Source organism: Camponotus vicinus, unplaced genomic scaffold (genome assembly GCF_025532165.1).
Source record: "Camponotus vicinus isolate PSW18456_S1 unplaced genomic scaffold, iyCamVici1.0 SCAF_1, whole genome shotgun sequence".
NCBI classification, from domain to species: domain Eukaryota; kingdom Metazoa; phylum Arthropoda; class Insecta; order Hymenoptera; family Formicidae; genus Camponotus; species Camponotus vicinus.
The window spans coordinates 21,492,740-21,515,039 of NW_028141945.1; the positions used below are offsets into that span (position 1 = coordinate 21,492,740).

Consider the following 22,300-nt stretch of genomic DNA (forward strand, 5'->3'; position numbering starts at 1 on the left):
GCGGGATATTACTATATTATTTGCATTCAAAAACAATATGTAGTACATTACATATTGTTTTTGAATGCAAATAATATAGTAATATCCCGTTTAAAAAAATCTCTTTAAAAAAAATTATTAAAAGAATCATCTTCAAATGTCCAAAAGTGTTTTTAAATGCAAGTAATACAGAAAAATATGTACTGCCATCCTATTATAAAAAAAATACATGTTACTATTTAAAAAATCGAAGTTTTGTAAAAAAATATTTTGTAAAAGAATCATGTATAAAAGATCGAAATATTTATTTATTACATTAATATAAACAAATCTTTGAATTTTTGTTTTAGTCTATGCATTATTTGACCTCAAATTTCCAAAACATTTTTACTTGAAAAAATTTTATTTTATTCACTTTATATCTTCCTTAAAACTATTCCATTTTAACCCATTTCTCTTTACAGATAATCATAATTAAATTATAATTTCATGCTTTCTTTTTTCCCCTCAATTAATAATTTTTAATAACTTTTTTAGACCCTAGCAATTCTCTGGGATGAAGATATATATCAAGTTGATGAACTGATGCTTGATTTGTGTCATAAATCTCTTGCAGCCAAAAAATGGAATGAGGACTTGCAAAGTTATATTTATGGCATACATGATTTACTGTTATGTCATCTAAGAACAAAACTAACACAAGAAGAATTAACACAGATGCATATATATGTTATTGAAAAATATCGCAAACATTGCGGTTATGATTTTTCAAAATTGCCAGATGATAATTATATTTATTCCTATATTGGCCATCATTTGGAAGAAGCAAAGTTGTTTAAGGAGTTTCCGAAACTTTATTTGGACTTTGGTTTCATTCAAGCTAAAATAATGCATTCAGGTTTAACGGACCTATTGTTAGATTTGAAAAAATACAGAGGACATATTATACATTTCGATAATAGAGCACAAGTCACTGATATCGAAAGATTTCTCCAAGAACAAGCACATATTATAATAGAACATAGACGAAAGAAATGCTTGGATATAATTCAAATTGCAATGAACTATCCATATGAAGGATATGTTATGCAAACTGCCAAACAACTAGCTATGACAAAAGGGCAGTACCTGTATTTATCTCATCATAAAAATCTTGAACACGTGAATACATCATTAATTCACGAACTACCAATGGACATCTGCACGTCAGTTTTCACAGACTATTCTAATTGGATCTTGATTGGGACCAAATCGGGTAAAATAATCTTGTGGAATTGCAAAAACAATGAGCAACAAGTTTTTAACGGTCATAACGAGGAAGATTCAATTAAAAAACTTATTGTGTCTACGAATGGTGATTGCTTCTTATCATTAAGCAGTGCTGGTATAATAAAGCTATTTCCTCTTCACTTGAACGATGAATTAGAACCTAACGATCACAATCATACACACTTGGAAAGCCCACGACAAAAACAAAGTTCCTGGTCTAACATTTTTAAAAATAATAATGACTTAGATGATAGTGTGGTAGAATTCTCGATCAAAGGTGAAATGATATTGGACATGGCATTTGGATACAACGAGCAATATGTTGTTGCATGCACTAATAAAGCAAAAATTCAGGTATTTGTTATATTAATGTAATAAATATTTGAATCTTCCTTTTTCTTTTTTTATTTATTGATATATTTCAAAATATTTGTTTTCTTCAAAATACATACAATAAATAAAGAGAGAGGAAAAAGGGAGATATTGTCTTTTCTTTCCTGCACTCCAATTACTATGCTTTAGCTCTTACTTGCCAATTTTACCATTTCATAATTATAATATGAACAATATATTATTCATTTTTTTCTCTCTCTATGATGTCTTGTACATTTTTTTTAGATGTGGAATCGAAAGGGGGAACTTGTCTTTACTGAAGAAAAAAAAGATTCCACGTAAGTATGATTGTACATATAAATGATAATGTGTATATATGTGTTAGTATAGCATAATACAGCATGCATTTGTTACAGGGAAATTATAACGAAAATAGCATTTACGGCTGAAGCTTCGTTATTACATGTAATAGACGAATCAAAGATGGCTTTTTCTGTATACTCCAACTGCAATAATTACGCTAGTTATCGATATCTCTCCTGTTACAATCTGCAATTAACAGACAAAAAGGTCATCTTTTTTCATCATGTACCTAAAAACAACAACTCGTTGATGATCGTTACCGAAAAGCAAGCTGTACATGTAAAATGGTGGTGGGATGGGTGCAACGTGCACTCTTTCGACAAACAAAGAAAGGTTTTCATTGAAAATAGACCTGTAACTTATGTTTGTGCAACTATAACTTATGACGGTGAATATATGATTACGGCTGACTCTGCGGGTTATATAAATGTATGGCAAACCTCGGTTGGAGACCCAATTATCGCTATTTACAAAACTCGTGTCACATCTTTAGACACTTATCATTTAGAAGAAGAAGGCTGTCACATTGTACGTATTATTCTTTATTATTAATTAATTAATATATTTATAAGATTTGTTATTTAAAAGATTAATTAAATTTATAAGATTGTTTGAAATGATGGGGTAATTTCTTTTTTTCTTTCAGATATGTGGAAACGGAAAGAGATCATTTTACAAATGGAAATTTCCAACACAGGAATTAAATAGAAAACCAAGGTAATACGTTTGTACATTATTTTTACACTTCTTTCTCTTACACATCTATACTTTATTTTTTAAACCTAAATCTTCTAACATCATTTCTTTTGTTCAATTGCAGGAAATATTCATTTGATGCAATAGTTAAGCCTTATGACCAAACAGACATTATAGTCAAGGAAAGCCAATTAAAGAAAATAATCATCTCATATGGGGAAGAAACAATAGAACTTGACTCAAATGGAAAAGTAGTAAACTTACAACTTTCTTCTGATGGAGAGGAAGTTGTATATGTCACAGGAAAAAGTAATCTTATGGTATATAACATAACAACCAGGACATCCAGTCTTATTTTGAAACTGGAAAAACTAAACATATTTCTGAAGATTATAAACGTCTGTAATTCTAATATAATAATGTGTGAGCAAAATGATAATGATATATCGGTAAGTTCCTAATTCAATTACCTTACAATTATAAATATTCAAAATATTTTAAATATTAATATTTTTATTAATACTTCAATAGATGTGGCAACATACCAACCTAATAGGAACGATACCTGCAACTATGATCGATATACTTAGAAATATAACTGCAAGACTAATCGATATTCACAAATTAATGGACAATCATGTGGCAATAATAACACAGACTGACATAAAAATAATTCAGTTTAATTTACGCACTGAAACTATATATTGGAAATTAACAAGCATCACTAAATTTCATCTATCTTCACATGTTTCATTTAGTTGTGTTAGTCGCAACAAAATTTACTTGGCGGTCTTAAGTGAATCGTATGAGTTAGCTTTATATTACTTTTACAAAAACAGAACAGTATTACCGCCTTATATGGAAATGAATGAAGAGCCTCATTTTATCTATAAATTTCCATGGAAAGTAACTTGCTGTGATATTTCGCAAAATGAACAGTATATCGCCGTTGGAACTGAAAAAGGACAAATTTGTGTAAGTTTGTTTCACGATTTAGCACGACTTAGTTCATTAGTTACATGCTTGTATGAATTTAATTTTATCTTTCTTTCGTTTTTAGATTATGGATATAATAAAACGAATAGAGATCATTCGATTATCTTTCCACAAAGATCCCATTATACAATTGTTTTGGGCTCCGACTGCTACAGATGTTTCGATTTTACTATCAGTAACAAATAATGAGCTAGTTTGGTGGAACATTGCTTTAGCAAAGAGCACTATGAAGAGAACTCGAATGGGTATCAGGCATAGCACAAGTACTCCATCATTCAGCCTAAATCCATTTGAAAACCTACAAATGCCTAGCAGTCGAAGTATGGATGCTAATATATCTAATTTACAAAACAATGATGTATCAAATGCAGATATTCCTGCCAACGCCATTCGTACCGTAAGTGAATATTGGACAGACAAAAGAGGCAGAAATCCCGAAATACCAGAATTATTAGCAGTTGTCGAATTACCACCAAATCCATATACCAAACTACATGTTTCTACAGATTTTACCAAATTCATGACAGTTGATATGTACGGATCTGTTAGCATATTTAAACTCATTGATTATAATATTTCAAAAGTATAAGATTATAATAATTCAGAAGTATACAGACTTTGAGTTAATTTTAATATATATACTGTAAATATGCAATTATATGTGATAATAGTATTATTGCAGCAAATGTAGATACAAATTTTAAAAAAATACGATTTTCAATGCATTTGTATCTATTGTTATAATCTGAAATATTATGTCGTTATAAAAGTAAAAAAAAAAGTTATAATATATAATTGCAATATAGATTACAATAAGATACACAAATTAATATGTGTATCTATATTATTTATAATGACAAAATATGTCTCATATAACACTATGTTTTGCATATTACATATGCTTCAGTTTACATTAATGAAATATATATACATATATCTATTTATCATATATCAACATCAATATTGCTGCCACATGCATTTATCAGAAAATTAGTATAATTTACTACTTATGTAGTAACATTCCTTCATAAATGTGCATTTTTTATAATGGAGCTTTTTCTCGCTCAATATATATCTAATAAGTACTACTGCAATATAATAGAATAATTAGATTATTAATTATAATTAATATACATATTAATAATATATTTAATATACCTTTGTGCCATTGATAAAATCTTTTATAAATATATTGCCATATATGAGTGCCAAATATATATATCTTACAGATATATTTTAATCTTCTTGCAAGTTTGCTGACTTTTTATAAATGCCACTTCATTTTTATTAAAAGTATTTTAGAAACTTCTCTGAAATGAATAATGCGTATATGACAAGAGTATTTTCTAAAAATTTTATATTGCTTTTGTATTAATGTTATATTATATAAAGATGAACATAAGACTGATAAATGTGATGGCTCATCAATTTTACTGGATTCATCCAGTCAAATAATTGCAATGTATATAGCAATTAATGGCATTATATGCACACACATTTAGTTAATGGTACTAATAATAACTTATAATAATTTATATATATATATATAATTATTTACATAATTAATTCGAATATAATGATACCATGGTCACAATCAACCTTATTCTTTTACTATAGGATAAAAATAGGGATGTTCCATTGCTTCACGAACAGTTAATCTTTCATAATGGCCATAGCGTAAAAATTTATCAAGAGAATCCAAGCTTTCAGGTGATACTAGATGCTGGTTATCCGAATGTATAAAACGTTCCCTATCATTTACGCGAATGTCGTTGAAACGAGGATCTCATTCAATGTGATACTTGTCAAGATATTCAATTCCTCAGTCCCAAGAACTTTTGCAATTCGAACCAATTCTATAAATATTAAATATTATTATTATAATATATTTTAATTAAAATATAATTTATATATTATGATTATATTTTAATTAAAATATATTATAATTTTATAATTCATGTGCCTTATATATACACGGTGAGTCATTTTAATCTATAATTCAATTATCTCGTTGGCAAAGCATGACAGAGAAAAAATTTTCCCACAAAAGTTGTTTGTTTCTTTGGGGACCATAACATGGTACCATTGGTTTGACCTTGAAGAGTCATTTGAAGGTCACGTGAAGGTCACTTCAATTTTTTTAAATGGAACACCCTATATATTTTTTCACATTCTTATAGCTTATCTCGATAGCTTTCCAAAACACTATAATTAAGTACCTTTTCGTTAAGTACTTTTTGAGTTATGAGGCTTGAAATAATTTCTTAATTTATATAAATCGTAAAATATCTTGTAAAATATTCATTTATCGATTATCATACCTTAATACTTTTATGTACAAAATAATGAGAGGAATCAATTGGTGTAAAGAAAACACATAGTTGTTTTTAAGAAAAAATGTGGAATTGTTAATTGCAAATTCCATATTTTTTTTTTTAAGGTCAAACCAATGGTACCATCTTATGGCCCCCAAAGAAACAAACAACTTTTGTGGGAAAATTTTTTCTCTGTCATGCTTTGCCAACGAGATAATTGGGATTATAGATTAAAATGACTCACCGTGTATATTATATACAAATATGTAAGATCTTTTCATTAAAACTGTGTATATGATGTAATTATATTGCTGCTAATGCAAAGCTACATTGTGCAATCTATCTTTTTTTATTCAATTGTATTATATTATATTTATTTTAATGTTTGAAACATAGGGAAAAAGCTTCACTAAATTCATAGTTGCTCAACTATGTAAAATATTAAAAAAATATATCCTTTATTATTAATAGAATTTTATAAGATTTTTTTGTTATTTTTAAAATACATTTCTATTTATCATTTTTTTCTGTTAATGTTATAAAATGAAATTTTCAATCTTGTTAAGTTATCATATCAAGTATTGCACGTATTGATCTTATATTCTTATTGTATACAGTAAAGAAAGTAATTATATCTCGATAAGAAAATGCTTTTATATATCCAAACTATTAAGAAATGTTACTGTATATATAAAATTTTTCGAATTTTTTCACACATATATCACTTTAATGTCCGTTCGCTTCATCAAAAATTCGCAATTATTGGGGCACAGACACTGTATAGGGTTAATTTTATAAAATTTCCCAAAATGATGTACTGTATATATATTTATAATGTATTGCGACCACAAATTAAGCGAATTACTTAAAAAAAAAGAAAAAGAAAAAAGAAAAAAAATATCAACTAATCATTTTTTGAAATCTTCTATTTGTATGTTGTTTACAATTACTTTGTATTGTATATTTTAATTATTATTATAAATATATATTGATATCGGTAATAATAAAAATTATATGTATTATGTTTGTAACATACATATGTGTTTTTTGTGATGCCGATACACATTATACAATACTTTAAGCTGTTTTAAATCATTAACTATGTAAGACATTTTCATGGATATTTTCCAAAACTATAGTTATACTTTTTCAAATCATATGATCAATGCGGAACAAATACCTTTGTTTTATTAATAGAAAATTTAACCGTCGTAAGAGACGATTTGGCGAACATCCGAGTATCCGATTTGAAACTCTCGGCCAATGTCAGTAAGAGCAAGGTCTTCTGCAAGATCACTCCTTGAAGTATCTCTAGTCACATTTAATATATATTTAATACAGATAACTCAGCTATACTTACATCAAGGACATATACAGTAAATATTTTGTTTATATGTGTTTTTTGTATTTCTTATATGATGAAAATGTTCTGCGATGCTTTTGTTTTTCCCAACGAGCGAACGCCTGAAAAAGAAACTTTGAAGAGAAATATTGTTGTATTTATCCGGCAGTAGATTTATCTGTGCAAATTAGAATGTTTATATTTTTTATTTTGTCTTTTTAAAAATAGGTTTTAAAAATAAGTTCCTAATATAACTTATATATATATATATATATATATATATATATATATATATATATGGAAGACAGTAGGAAAAGATAATTCTAAGATTTTGTAAATTGTTTCATATATTTATTTTAATTAATCTAAATAAACAAAAATGATAGTGATATATATATATATATATATATATATATATATATATATATACATATATATATATATATTAACGGATTAAAAAAGAAAAAGACTCTTTGAAAATTAAACTTTGAGAACCGATGACAAAACTACACTTTACAATTAATTTTATAGGTGGAATTTATTTAGAATTAATAGAATTTTAATGTGAGGCTTACAATTAGTTACAAAAATATGTGTTGGAAATGTAATAAATGATAATTTCCAAATTGAACAAAAAAATTATCGTTAAAAGAACATTTGGTGATATTTTTAGAACATGTAAAAGTTAATCTTTGATACTTGTTTGCTATAATTGGAAAGCTTACTGACTTCTTGCACTATCTTATCATGTCATTCCATTAATTTTTAATAGATTATGTTCTAATTATATATATTGTAACAAACTATAAGTTTTATAAATGGATGATAAAAAAGATTTATTAATAAAACAAAACATATAATTTGAAAAGAAACGAACTTAAGGAATCAATTGTCAATAGTACAAATCTTGAAAGTTTTTGAAACTAGATTAAAAACATTCAGGCAAATATCCGAAATTTTAGATAGCAGTTGGGTTACGAAAAATAATAGAATTTTCCATAAATAAGTAAAAAGTGTACCAATTATTTTTCCATAAATAAATAAAAATATACCAATGAAAAAACCACTGTAGATACGAAAAGAAATCGATCGAATTCAAACGATAGAAACACAGAAAGATAACAAGTGTCGCATGTTAAACTGTCAGTAATGTAATGAAATTAAAGATATCTACGAAAGTGAAATTCCAAAATAAATAAACATGATATATCTGACCTAGAGATAAACATTGTCTATTCGAATTTTGAAATATTAATTATCTTATTAATAATCGACAAATAAGAAGAATGCAACAATTTAGTATCATCTTGCAAATTGAGATTAAATTTTAGCTTAATTCATTCTTTGTCTCTTTCTAAAGGAACAGTTAGAAGGAGACAAAGAGTGAGTTAAGCTAAGATTAAAGTTAAACGACGTTGGTAGAAACAAGCATTAATTTAAAATTTTTCATTTGTTTAGTAGTTTAGTTGTTCTGGATTCCTTGTTGGGATTCAGAATATTAAAAAGATTATTTGAAATTAAAATGAGAAATAGTGTGTGCGTTTACTGCATTTATTAAAAGTATTTCTATTACATATATGAATTATACTACAAGATATTCTCAATATTTGCTATTAACCAAAATAGGCGGACATTAGAGCATTTTTATATATGCATTGTACTTTTGCGATATTCTTCGAACATTCTCAGTATCTACATGTGCTGTTAGAGATTTCAAGCTTCTTGTAAAATTGGGCTTTTCATCGAGAATTTGGAGCTCTCAGTCAAAATTGTGAAAATATTATTATATTAATTTTAAGGTAGTAATTACTGGGTTTTGAATGATAATACAATTCCTTTTTAATATCATTATCTAATATTGACACACCTATTTTTTACGAAAAATAATTTTTTAAATTATTATTTATTATTAATTTTTTAAATATATAAATAATTATTTACGAAAAAATAATTTCTTAAATTATCAATTTTAAAAAAAATTTTTAATTAAAAAAATTGATATAATTTGGAAAATTAACTCTATTATAAATTTCTATCAATTTACTAATTTCTACAAATTATTTCTATTAATTTTCAAGGTGCTTTTTTACTATATATTTTACTAATTTTATAAATTAAAAATTTTTCACAAAAATTAAATTTTTCACAAAATTGATCCCTCGTTTATGCATACAGATGATATGAATTTTCGCGTCCATTTCCTCGTTTTTAGTTTATTAATTTCTATGAATTACTAATTTACTAATTTCTATAAATTATTTCTATTAATTTTCAAGGTGTTTTCTTGTTTTACTATACTTTTTACTAATTTTAAAAATGAAAAATTTTTCAAAAAAATTAAATGTTCCAAAAAATTGATCTCTTGTTTATGCATACAAACGATAGGAATTTTTGCGTCCATTTTCTCGTTTTTAGTTTACTAATTTCTATAAATTATTTCTATTAATTTTCAAGATGCTTTTTTTACTATATTTTTTACTAATTTCAAAAATTAAAAATTCTTCAAAAAATTGATCTCTCGTTTATTCATACAAACGATACGAATTTTTGCGTCCGTTTTCACGTTCCTAATTTTCCGAGTGATACACAGAGTCGCAGATTTCATAACTCGCGATAGTCAGATAATATTTAAAGTGTTGGCGCGTGCATATATACATGTATATACATACACGCGCGCAAATCCATCGTCGACGGGGAGAAAGAGAGGGAGAGGGAGAGGGAGAGAGAGAGAGAGAGAGAGAGGGAACCAGCAGGGATTCGAGACGAGGTCGAGGGAGGCAGCGAGATCGCGCGAGCGTCATCGCGACCAATCGGCACACTTTGCGCCTCTCGGCCACAGCGTGCAGATCGTGTTGTCATTGATTCTCGGCCGCGTGGAAATTTCACGATTGTCCGATTTTCCACGACCAAGTCATCGATCCGCGTATCTCGTATTCGAGGACCACCGATTGAGCCATGTCGGTAATCTACAGGAATTCGATGAACGCCATCGGCAAGTTCGTGCCCGAAGGACTGCAGCCTCTGTGGAAACATCCAGCTGGTCAGTACAGTGATCGATCAGGTGGCACGTGTGCCTGTGTGCGAGAGAGAAACAGGGCGCGCGAGAGAGAGAGAGAGAGAGAGAGAAATGAAGAGTGACGTGTGTTTACTGCATAATAAATAATATTTCCCTCTCTTCGAGATTGCGTTTAAATCGCCCACTCTGTATATCTTTGTTATCTCTTCGATCTCGACCTCGGGGCAACGATTGGTGATTTTTTTTAATTTCCGCGCAAAATGTGTTCTTTTTTTTCCCTCGCAAAATAATAATAGACGCGGAACGGTTGTTCTAGTTAAACGCGATTTTATCTCGACGAGCTTATCCTCATCGATCAGTAACGCAAATGTTTCTTCCGCATATTATTATCGCGTAAGACTTGCGTAAGATCGTAAAAGGCGATACACGCGTACAATTGCCTTTCCCCAAGGTCGTCGCATTCCTAAATTAGGTCTCGCATATCTCGCTGTGGATTTTAATAAATTTCACGTCGCGCGATTTAACTTTCTACGCACATCATTCATCCGAATTTACATTTTCCATTACGAATTTTATTCCATACAGCACAGAAAATTGCAGCAATATTGCGGAAATATTGCAATGTTATTGTAATGTTACAAGAATATTAATAATATTGCTGCAATATTCTGTGTAGCGACTAATGTTACAACAATAACTGTAATGTTATTGTAATGTTACAACAATATTAATAATAACAAATTGCAGAAGGCTAAAAACAGAATATTGTAGCAATATTATTAATATTGCTACAATATTCTGTGCTGTTTGGGATCGATTTTACGATATTATCAACCTGAAGAGTACTCGAAAATGTTTGATACCAAGATATAAGGGTGCTTGAAAATATTTAAGTGAAGATACGAAGATATTTAATATATATCCACGATATCAGATTCAGCGTACAATTCACAGATATTAATTATAAAATTATTATCAATACAGATGAAGTAACAATAATACTAATTGATGGAAGATATTATTTGTATGAAAAGGAGATAGATTAGATTGTAAATGTAGATAGATTAAATTAGATTAAAATTAAATTAAGTAAATTAAGATTAAATTGGAAGAATGGAAATTGCATTTTTTTAAACATGCACTTCATGAAGTCACGAATCCACGATTTGATATTTCATGTTCACTTGTTCTATTTTCCGCCAAAATGTTGGCAAAACGGTCGCACCTTCACCGAATTACAACATGAATGGAGGCAAGGCCGTTGCGCAGCTTCGGGTTTGTGCTCAAGCTATTCTCTAACGAATTTAATCGCGCTATTAGAGCGGAAGCTCGGATAAATAGAGCGAATAGGGTCGATCAACGCGCGAAAATGTGTTATCGCATTGATTATCAATGGCTGTTTAATTCCTGGAAAAATATGGAAAATTTGAGATTTTTAAGGATTACTCTTGTCCCTGAAAGAATCAAGGAATTCTTGTGGAATTTTACCGAGGCTCTGGCAAGTTTTTTAAGAAATTTCTTTCTTTAAAGAGAATTTAAAAAAGAAATTTTAAGAATTAAAACGAATTTCTTAAGAAATTCCCAGAGGCTCGAAATTTTCTTAATATTTTTAAAAGGAATTTAAAAGAATTAAAAAGAATTTTGTAAAAAATTCCTAGGATCGCGATAAATTAAAAGAAAAGAATTCTTTCTTTTTGATAATTTTGTTATTACAATTGTAAATGATGATAATTGCAAATTATTTGTGTTTAAAATATATTATATTTATATTTTTAATGTCTTAATAAAATATTAAATATACAGTACTTATTCTTTATTGTAATCTTTAGTGATAAAAAAAAATGAAAATATGCGAATGAAAAAATGTTTATCTCTATTTATTTTTTTTTAACAGTAATTTTATTTTTACATTTAATATTTGAAAACATTAGAAAACGCATACAATAAAGAATTCTATTTTAAAAAATTGTATCAGAAAATTTTTTAAATATTCTCTTTATCTGGAATTTTGAATAAAAATATTTAAAAAAATCAGGGAATATTCAGGAAATTTTTTTACACAAGATTTTACACAAGAGTGTGGATATCTATTATCACATTTATATGCAGTGGAATATTATGTATAGATATATTTTTCTACATTTATTTATTTTATTTATCTTTTATTTTAAACTAAAATTGCTTTACGAGACCATCTTTAAAGAATTGTATGCAAGAGATAATTGAGAGGAAAATGTGTTGCAGGCATGGAGCATTTAGCTAATGCACTGTAGATTATAAGAGTGTCATAATATATTCTTCGTAATTTATGTTAATTACCATATCCTTTTTAGGTCCGCAGACCATCTTCTTTTGGGCACCAGTCTTCAAATGGGTCAGTAAAAAAGTCTATCTTTTTTATCAATTTTATTGACTGGTCATAATTTCTCGTTATAATAAATTAAGTAATAAATATAAAAATCGAGATAATCTAAATTTAAACAGTATTACATTACAACAATGCATTACACACATTATTAACAGTATTATATAAATATAAATTATTGTGATTTTCGAATAAATACTTTCAATTTCACACTTCAATTTTTTTTCTTTCAGTCTTTAAAAAAATTTATTCTCTAGTTTAAAAAAAGTGTTACAAGAATGTCGTATGATTGAATAATGCTATGCCTGCATATGATTAATATACCAATCTTGCTTCTGCAAGGCAATTGTATAATGTAATGTTGGAAAAAATGTAAACATATATATATACCAGAAATACTCTAAATGCTGTGTTTATTCATACTATATCGATTTCTTTTATAATTTGATAATTTTATAACAATTGTAAAAAATATGTATTATACAGGGTGTCCTAGACCACCCGTACACCCCTTTTCTTTCAAAAACTAAGCATTTTAGAGAAAAACGTTTTCGACAAAAATTGTATGGTTTTGAGGGCAACATAAGATGGTGTCATTAGTTTGACCTTGGATGGCATCGTTAAGGTGAGGTCAAGGACACCTTTAATTTCTTAAATGGAACCCCCTACTTTTTATTGCATATTCTTATAGCTTATCTCGAGGGCTTTCCAAAACACTATAATAAAATATTTTTCCCTCAAGTACTTTTCGAGTTATAAGGCTTGAAATAATTTCTTAATTTTACATAAACCATAAAATGGTTTACTAATCTAGTAAAATATTCATTTTTCGATTATCTTACCTTAATACTTTTATGTACAAAATAATGAGAGGAATCGATTGGTATAAAGAAAACACATAATTGTTTCGAAAAAAAAAAATGTAATTGTTAATTGCAAATTACATTTTTTTTTCGAAACAATTTTGTGTTTTCTTTATACCAATCGATTCCTCTCATTATTTTGTACATAAAAGTATTAAGGTAAGATAATCGAAAAATGAATATTTTACTAGATATTTTATGGTTTATGTAAAATTAAGAAATTATTTCAAGCTTTATAACTCGAAAAGTACTTGAAAAAATACTTTATTATAGTGTTTTGGAAAGCTCTCGACATAAGCTATAAGAATATGCAATAAAAAATAGGTGGTTCCATTTAAAAAATTAAAGGTGTCCTTGACCTCACCTTAACGATGCCATCCAAGGTCAAACCAATGACACCATCTTATGTTCCCCTCAAAACCATACAATTTTTGTCGAAAACGTTTTTCTCTAAAATGCTTAGTTTTTGAAAGAAAAGGGGTGTACGGGTGGTATAGGACACCCTGTATATTTAAATATAAAATTGTATATATTATATATTAAAATCTCTCTCTTCTCTCTAATATATAATACAAAATAAAATAATATATAATTTATTACATAAAACAAATATTTTATTTTGAATGAAAATATGCGTTTTATTAAAATTCAATCTTGTTGAACATTTTATTTCAATGACGAATGACATTTCATAAAATGTCGCGATAAATTAAAAGTAATATAAATGTAAAACTTGACACACACACACATCAACTGTGAGTCATAATATCAGTTTATTCGATTGCCGCGTCTCGTTATTTATATCTGTACACATTGATAACTTTGCGATAAAAATAATTTTTATTTATGTGCATTTTCCAATTTGTAAAAAAAAAAATTAAATTCAAAGGGAAACGCGATCAAACTCAAAATGAATATGCTGCATCATAATGCTTAAGGTTCGCCTTTTTTTTGAAAGTAAAATAAAAATGCAATGATAAAAAAAATATTCAAATCATTCTTTTCTGCAGGGGCTCGTAATTGCCGGTCTCGGTGATCTGCAAAGACCAGCGGAGAAGATCTCCGTCAGTCAATCTGGTGCTTTGGGCATCACGGGGTTGATCTGGACCAGATATTCCTTAGTCATTATCCCAAGAAATTGGGGTCTCTTTAGTGTTAATCTCTTCGTCGCGTTTACGGCTATATATCAAATAACGAGAGCCTTGAGGTGAGTAAACGTAATATCTCGACACATTTTCGCTATCTATAAATGTTTGATAAATTCACCTTCCTTGAAATCTCTGTTTCGGGAGTTTTATATAAGTACTATAAAAGTTTTATACAAGTAGAGATGTAAAAAAATCGATTTTTTTTTCGAATAGGAAAAAAAACGTTGAAGAAAAAACATGTTTTTTCATTACAAAAATAAATTTCTTTTTCATTACTTTTTAAAATATAATATTATTTTTCCTCATATTTTGTTGTTAATACAAAATTCGAAAGTTCTTATATTTTTAATTTATCTTTTTTCAAAAGTAATTTTAACGAATTAATAAGACTTTTGCGGCAAATTATATCAAACACGCACATGATTTGGATAATTTTTAATTAAATACATAACAAAAAAGATTTTTATTATGCATCTAATTAAAAATTATTCGAATCGTATCCGAATCATATTTGATATCACTTTAATCTCTCTCAACAATCGCATTAAAATTACTTTCGAAAAAAAAATAAATCGAAAATACAAAAACTAGCTTTTTTTATTATATTAAAATAATGATTAAAGTAATTTTTAAAAATTATAAATTGTGTCTATATATCTAATAAAGATCACTCAAGTTCAATTTTGTTTTTTGGAGTATTTATCTAATTAAAAATAGTTACATCGCTAAAAAATCTAAAAAATCAAAGTAATGAAAAAATTAACTTGCACTAATTGAAATATAAATGTTAAATATCTAAAAAAAATTTGAAAAAAAAAATTAAAAAAAACAGCTTGTTTCACAAAAATCGTATTTTATAAAAAAAAGAATATTTTTTTTATTTACATCTTTAATAAGTACCGTGTTTTCCGAACACTTTTTATTATTCCTGATTCGTTTTCATCTTTTAATAAGATATATGTAGAAATGAGATTATTCTCGATTATTTTTGTACACGTTTCTGTAAAACTTTTAGTTCTGCTGAAGGAATTAAGTAAGCGAATCTTTGCCAACTTTTTTGTTTTTCTTTGTATTTCGTTTGCTCGTAACTTCTTGCATTATTTATATTGTTTAATGTCACAGAACACGTGTTTCAATATCGTTTACTTCTTATTCTGATCGAATCAACATTTGTTTCAGGTATCAATATCAACAAGCACCTCTGGAGGCTGCAAAGGCAACTTCACCAGACGTAGCTCACTGATGATAAATATACTAGATATACATTCCTAGGGGACGAAACTAAGAACATATTTATTTCTTCGCGTTTTGCGAAACGTTCACGTTATTATTTAAGTGGTTGAAACGGGTAGTGTAGTGTATCTGACCAATATATCTTAATGACGAACAAGAAAATGGAAAGATAATCGTCAAGTTATATTAACCGACTTTTTAAAACCATATATACGTATATATGTATAATGTATAATTGCGTTTCAAGAGACAGATCTGTCAGCGATCAGGCGTTATAGACACATATTTCTAAATTATTTCTAAATAGGGCGAATACTAATATCGCCTGGAATAACAGAAAAATACAATATTCTGGAAAAATATCTAAATCGATCTGAAGTAACAATCTGACATCTGATTAACGTTTAATTGGCATCGTTTTCAGAACGTTTTTCAGCATCTTTGCGATATCTATTACCATAAAGATGAGTCGAGAGGAACGTTACAAGTTTTACGTAATGTCGATTAAGTTTTTTGGGTGCCAAACTGTGATACGTACGGTACTTGGTCATAATGTTACGTGATAAATCAATATTGTACGGTAGATTAAGTATAACCACGATCGACCGGAGTCTTGCCAAGTCTCACAAGTAACGGACATTGCAAATTCGACCACATCGTGTTACCACATACTATTGGTCTCATCGATTGTACATACATACACGTGTCCTCGACCGTCACGCATCACGTGCGTCTTACAGGTATCTCGCGACGTAAGGTGCTTCCGCACGACATATCGACACGATAATTTAGAGGCGAGCGGATGAATGTATAAATGTGTAAATCTCACTTATTATTGTTGTAACTGCCTCGCTCTGATCAGTTGAAATAAATTACGGATATTTTTAATATCATTGTGTTCTGAAATGTGTAGCGAGCTACAAGTTTGGCACGACATGCGTACATTAAACTTGTAAAATATTGGATTGCAAGTGTTGGATAATGGTAAGTTGTTAGACGTGTGCTGATGTTTCCGTTCTTATCACACCTTTTACGTCGCTTTTAAAAAAGTGGCGTGCTAGATATCGTGCTTTAATGACAGGAATAATGCCCGTTAACGTCTGTTCATGTCTTTTGAACGTTGAGCATACAGATATTTCACCTCACCGATCAAGGCAGACATTCTGTTTGATTAATGGGTTCTATCACGCTTTCGCGACGACAATCTCGTGTCATGGATACAATAAAGATTATGATTCGTCAATAGTTCTAAAGTTTATAAATTTGTGTCATTAATCATTTTGTAATATCAATTTTTACAAAATTTAAGTTTTAGATCAAGATATGTTGGTGGTTATCGATAATATATTATTTGTACGTGTGTTAATAATTTATTATTTGTCTTGTGGCATAATTAGAATTGGAACTCTTTGATTTATAAAACGAAAATTTGCTTTCATAAAATATAATCAAAGCGATAATGATTTTTGATCATATATAAATATATATATAATATAAAGCAAATTATTACATTATTGCATTATTGTTATTAGTTATTAAATTAAATTTTATTTTTTTAATAAAAAGAAATGTTGATTTCAAAATTCGCTTTTAAGGATTATCTTTATGAAAAAATTGAAATATATATTTTATTTATATATTTTTTTATGTTGAAAAAAATAAATGATTTATTTTTATCATATATCAAGATATGATATAATATATACAGAATGTGCCAAGGTTTTTTAAATGATTAAATTTTTTTAGTATATTCTATGAAAAATAAGTATATAAATATTGTTTTACAAGAATCGTAAGTTATTCATTTATAATTAAAATTAATTTTTTGATTATTAATTTATCGTGCATTTATTATCATGTCATTGAAAAAAATATATTTAATTATGTTTCAAAATATCATATCAATTTCTAATAGAAATTTGACATTGTTGAGAGATTGAATTTTAATACTTTATGGATTTCATATTTACCTTGTTTTAATTCATGAATGCCAAACTATTAATTTCCTCTTATTTATTATATTTAATAACGTCATATAATTAAAAAGATATATTAGTTATACAAAATTATATATTTTCTTCTACACATTTTATATATACTTATATATACGTATATATTTATATATATAATATCATATATATTTATATATACAATATGATTACATATGGGCTTTATTTCCGGAATTAACAGCGAGCTCGTTATTCGTATATGTGTTTAATATATTTTTATTACAACTTTCTAATAAAATGTTTTCGAACTAATATTTATACATATAACATTTTTTTCTTGTTTTTCCATAAAACATACTGGCAAAGTTTGGTCATTTAATTTTGGAACATTCTGTATATGTACTCTGAATATTATTTAGTATAAGAAATACATACTCTATACATGTCAATATATTTCTATTATCATTCATAATAAAAGCGATCAAATTTTAATCGGCAGAGTTACGTATATATTATATACATATATTAAATACAGATCTCGTTAATAAATTTCGCTTTTTGTTTTTATGAAATGTTAAATTTTCCAGCAGGGTCACCTTGAATAGAATCTGCCTTCGACTCGACATATCGGAATTGTCATCATTCGAAGATCCGAACGCGTTATCTGAAAAAAATGACGCGACACATCATCGCCTCTCGCGAATATTATCCTCGCAGCATTGTTGTTACATTGTTGTTACATTGCAGCAACATTGTAATATTGCTGCAATGTAACAACAACGGTCTGTGCTGTATGGGTTGTTACTCCTCGCGAGATGTAATTGACGCGTGCGCGCGCTCGAATCGATGGATGAGCGGCGCGGCTCTAGTTCACCGAGCGGCCGCGCAAGGCCACGCCGCCCGGCGCCACCGTCGCCGCCGCCTGACAGTGCGCCGTGCGAGCTGCGCGGCGCGCACGTGCGACTTACGCAGTTCGTGGTTGCGCTGTCGCGAGGGCGGATGAGATAACGCCGTATCTCCGTCACTCCGGTCCCGCGAGGTCTTCGGCGACATTCGCGTTCGATTCCGCCGAGTACTCGAGCGAGAAACATCGGGAGGAAGGAGAGAGAGCGAGAGAGGGATATAAATCTACCGGGGAGAAAGAGAGATAGAGAGGGAGAGGTGCAAACTCCAGGAGCGAGCTCGTTGACGCACGTCGCAAGATGTTTTCCGGCCTGACGAATCAGGTGTCCAATTGGATGGGGAAGAAGCCCGAGAACGGCGGCGAGGAAACGGGCGAGCAGAAGCCTCCGGTCGCCTCCCCGGAAGCCGAGAGCGCCGTGGATCTCGAGAAAAAGAACAATACCAGGTACGCCGTCCCCTGTTATCTGCCATAACCTGCGATATCATTGCTCTGAAACGGCCAGTCCGTTGACCCGTCTCTGCGCGTGACATCTCTTCTTTCGCTCGTCCCGATAACGAGGCGCGCTCGCGAAATGTCAGCCGCGCGAGATCGATCCTCTCGAGCCGGATTACATTGACAAGCTACAGCATCTTTCGAACGAGAGATGCGTAAAGCTGAAATCCGATGCTCGACTCTCGATTTTCACGAAAAATCCTGAGAATAATTCTCGATTTGCGCGTTTCAATTATTGCGAGCGAAGTGAGTCGCTTTCGAGATTCGATCTCTCGGTAGAGATCGCGAGCTGGTATGAAATCTACCCTTAGGGTGGATTTTCACTCGACGCTCATTTTTCAGCGTAAAGAGACGCGACGTGACTAAAAATAAAGATACCAATTTGACATTTCTTTGATACGTCTTTTGACGCCGGAAAATGAGCGTCGAGCGTCAAATGAAAATCTGCCTTAAACTTTCCATCTCTCAAACGCCGTTGAAAAGCGGTGGATGCATTCTCGAGATTAGATCAATAACGCTCGCGACTTACGTAAAGAGTAGCGCGACCGATATCTCAGATTTATTCCTCGTGCATTCAGCTGCATTATTTCTTGAGATTTTCTTTCTTAGAAAAGCAGAGAAATTCTACGATTATTTTTTTACCTCAGTCGCGGAAATGGAAAGTTCGAACTTTAACGTCTCTTGTTATGTTTTTAGATGTAAGTCGCGATAGCATATACATCTAATTGTAACAAACGTAGTTTCTCATACACGTAACAATCCTGAGACTCACACTCGTTATGATATACAGGATGTCCCGAATTTAAATGTCAAGACTTCGGAAGCGTGGGTAATCGATAAATTAAGAAAAAGGGATTTTTTGGTTATAGATTTGCTCATTTTTCATTTTGAAGAAAATTGTAAAACGAAAAGTTTTCACTTTCTCACTTATTTATTTATATTTATTTCTTTATTTCTTTTTTGTTACTACCTTAATGAAAGTATTATTCAAACGTATAACCATTACACTCTCAAGTCAAGTAAAAGCAAAGTAAGGTAAACAAGATATAACAATAATCCTGCATTGTTATACATTTATTTACAATTTTACTTCAGGAGGATTTTAATTCACTTTCTTTTTTTTAATTCCATGTCGAACAACTTTTATCTCACGGTACTTTTCGAAAAACTTGATAATTTGTTTGTTGTTTTACGTTTTTTAGAAAACTTTCGTTTGTTCTTTTTTCCGATTTCTTCGAAACGAAGCAAAAACGAACAAATTTCTAAAGGATTTTTTCTTAGTCTTCGATCCCCCTTGCACTCTCGAAGTCGACATTTAAATTCGGGACACCTTATATACATATCTTTCCAATGTTAATTGTCTCGTCTGACTTTAATTGCGTGCCAACTTATAATTTTACGATTGTGCAGAATAATTATGAGACGTGGTTTTTAGGTCGATAAAATATTTGATGATGCTGTGATATAAAGTAAACTTTATTTTTATTAATACGTGTGCGTAGTTAATTTCATATCAATTTGATGCATATTTAAAAGCATTCACGGTGTAATATGCGTTGATGCATATTGATAGGTCGTTATATATATTATATATGGTTTGATTAATATTCAATTGCAAACCTATACACGTTCCTCTCTCCTTAATTTATAAAATTATTATTTTATTTATGGTATTTAAATTCTAAAAATTCGCAAAAGTATAACTTTTAGCGAAATTGTATTTATTCTTTTCTTATAACGTACGATGACTTGAAAAATTTCACAAGGAATTTTTATATTTCACTTGCTGGCATTTTTTATTTATATACTTATAGAAACAAGACACGCACAATTATACGTCTTTTTAGTATTTAAATGACTATATTTCTCAATTTTAATCTTTTATCCTTTAATCGTATATGTTTTTCAATATATATCATACATATATAGGGTGTCCCAGACTTAATGAATCAGCCGTTAATAGCAAATTTCTGAGATCATTTGCAGACGAAAATTCTAATACCAAAATGTTGAGGGAGACTTCATAAAAATGTTCAAACTACTGACTATTCTCGCATCGAAGACATAATCGCGCTCACTGCAGAATCCTATTTTTTATGTTATATTGATCCCTCTATCGATATCGATATTATCGCGCTGTACGCGAGTCCCTTGATGCGCTATATATGTCCCTGAGCACAGGAGAATGTAAGGGTGGGTTTTCACTTGACGCTCGACGTTCATTTTCTAGCGTCAAAAAACATCACGTGACTAAAAATAAAGATACCAATTCGTCATTTTTTGATCACATGATGTCTTTTGACGCTAAAAATGACCGTCGAGCGTCAAATGAAAACCCATCTTAACGCGTTGATTGGTAATTTTTAATCTTTTGTAGCGCCGAAACTACATCTTCCTCAACATTTTGGTATTAAGATTTTCGTTTCCAAATGATCTCAGGAATCTATCATTAACGGCTGATTCGTTAAGTCTGAGGGACACCTTGTATACATATATTATTTTCACATTGAGAAGAGATAGATGATAAAAAAAGCTTTAAAGCTAATAAAACAAAAAAATAATGAAAAGATTTAAGGAGCAAACTACAGATATATGTATGCATATATTTATTTTGTGAATAATACAAATTTTGAAAAATTAAAATTTTAAAAAATAATACACAAATAAAAATATAATAAATCAGATCCAGTTTTTTTTAGATGTTTCGATCCTCGACTAAAGCGTTTTTTTATTAAAACTACAATTTTATACAATTTAATATTGACCATTTAATATTGATACATCTTTATATTTTTATTGAAGAAGATTTATTTGAAGATCGACATATCTAAAAAATTTTGTTTCTTATGTTTTATTATTATTTATTCTAATCCAGTTTTAAAAATTTTCGAGTTTGTACTATTACAATGTAAGATAAATATATCCGCAGTTTGCTCCTTTTCGAATTAAATTTCGAGAAAAAATATTCCTTTGAAATGTAATAAAAAATTTTCTATTTTTTCGAGAAATTCTCCTTTTTTCATATTTTAAATAACAA

At 29.3% G+C, this 22,300-nt stretch overlaps 3 protein-coding genes across 10 annotated transcripts in view; all 3 read left to right on the top strand.

Annotated features, from left to right (window-relative positions):
- LOC145959509 (uncharacterized) overlaps positions 1-22,300 on the top strand; it is a 33,802-nt gene that overhangs the window by 5,724 nt on the left and 5,778 nt on the right. For 6 of the 7 annotated variants that reach the window (XM_083078415.1, XM_083078412.1, XM_083078413.1 and 3 more), the window contains 7 exons: positions 517-1,602; positions 1,867-1,919; positions 1,998-2,472; positions 2,591-2,661; positions 2,765-3,089; positions 3,172-3,615; positions 3,701-6,986. In XM_083078415.1, the coding sequence (XP_082934541.1) occupies positions 517-1,602; positions 1,867-1,919; positions 1,998-2,472; positions 2,591-2,661; positions 2,765-3,089; positions 3,172-3,615; positions 3,701-4,225 (2,979 nt within the window). In that variant the 3' untranslated portion in view covers positions 4,226-6,986. Of the gene's footprint in view, positions 1-516; positions 1,603-1,866; positions 1,920-1,997; positions 2,473-2,590; positions 2,662-2,764; positions 3,090-3,171; positions 3,616-3,700; positions 6,987-22,300 lie in introns of those variants that run through there. The other variant, XR_014435068.1, reaches the window with a different exon arrangement.
- Positions 10,090-16,806, top strand: LOC145959511 (uncharacterized). The gene is made up of 4 exons (XM_083078427.1): positions 10,090-10,333; positions 12,643-12,683; positions 14,548-14,744; positions 15,865-16,806. Exons 1-4 carry the CDS (start codon positions 10,249-10,251, stop codon positions 15,926-15,928), a joined length of 387 nt encoding a protein of 128 aa, XP_082934553.1. The 5' UTR covers positions 10,090-10,248; the 3' UTR covers positions 15,929-16,806.
- The window catches only part of Sap47 (Synapse-associated protein 47kD), a 125,871-nt gene continuing 122,393 nt past the window's right edge, over positions 18,823-22,300 (top strand). Inside the window, exon 1 of one of the 2 annotated variants that reach the window (XM_083078424.1) lies at positions 18,823-19,215. In XM_083078424.1, coding sequence (XP_082934550.1) covers positions 19,070-19,215 — 146 coding nt within the window. In that variant the 5' untranslated portion in view covers positions 18,823-19,069. The remainder of the gene's footprint in view (positions 19,216-22,300) is intronic. The other variant, XM_083078425.1, reaches the window with a different exon arrangement.

What these genes read in the sequence shown, in the direction of transcription:
- LOC145959511 (XM_083078427.1), top strand. Translation starts at nt 10,249, where the DNA reads ATGTCGGTAATCTACAGGAATTCGATGAACGCCATCGGCAAGTTCGTG. An exon ending in TCTGTGGAAACATCCAGCTG is followed by an intron (nt 10,334 to 12,642) that starts GTCAGTACAGTG and finishes TATCCTTTTTAG; the next exon opens with GTCCGCAGACCATCTTCTTT. An exon ending in GGGCACCAGTCTTCAAATGG is followed by an intron (nt 12,684 to 14,547) that starts GTCAGTAAAAAA and finishes TCTTTTCTGCAG; the next exon opens with GGGCTCGTAATTGCCGGTCT.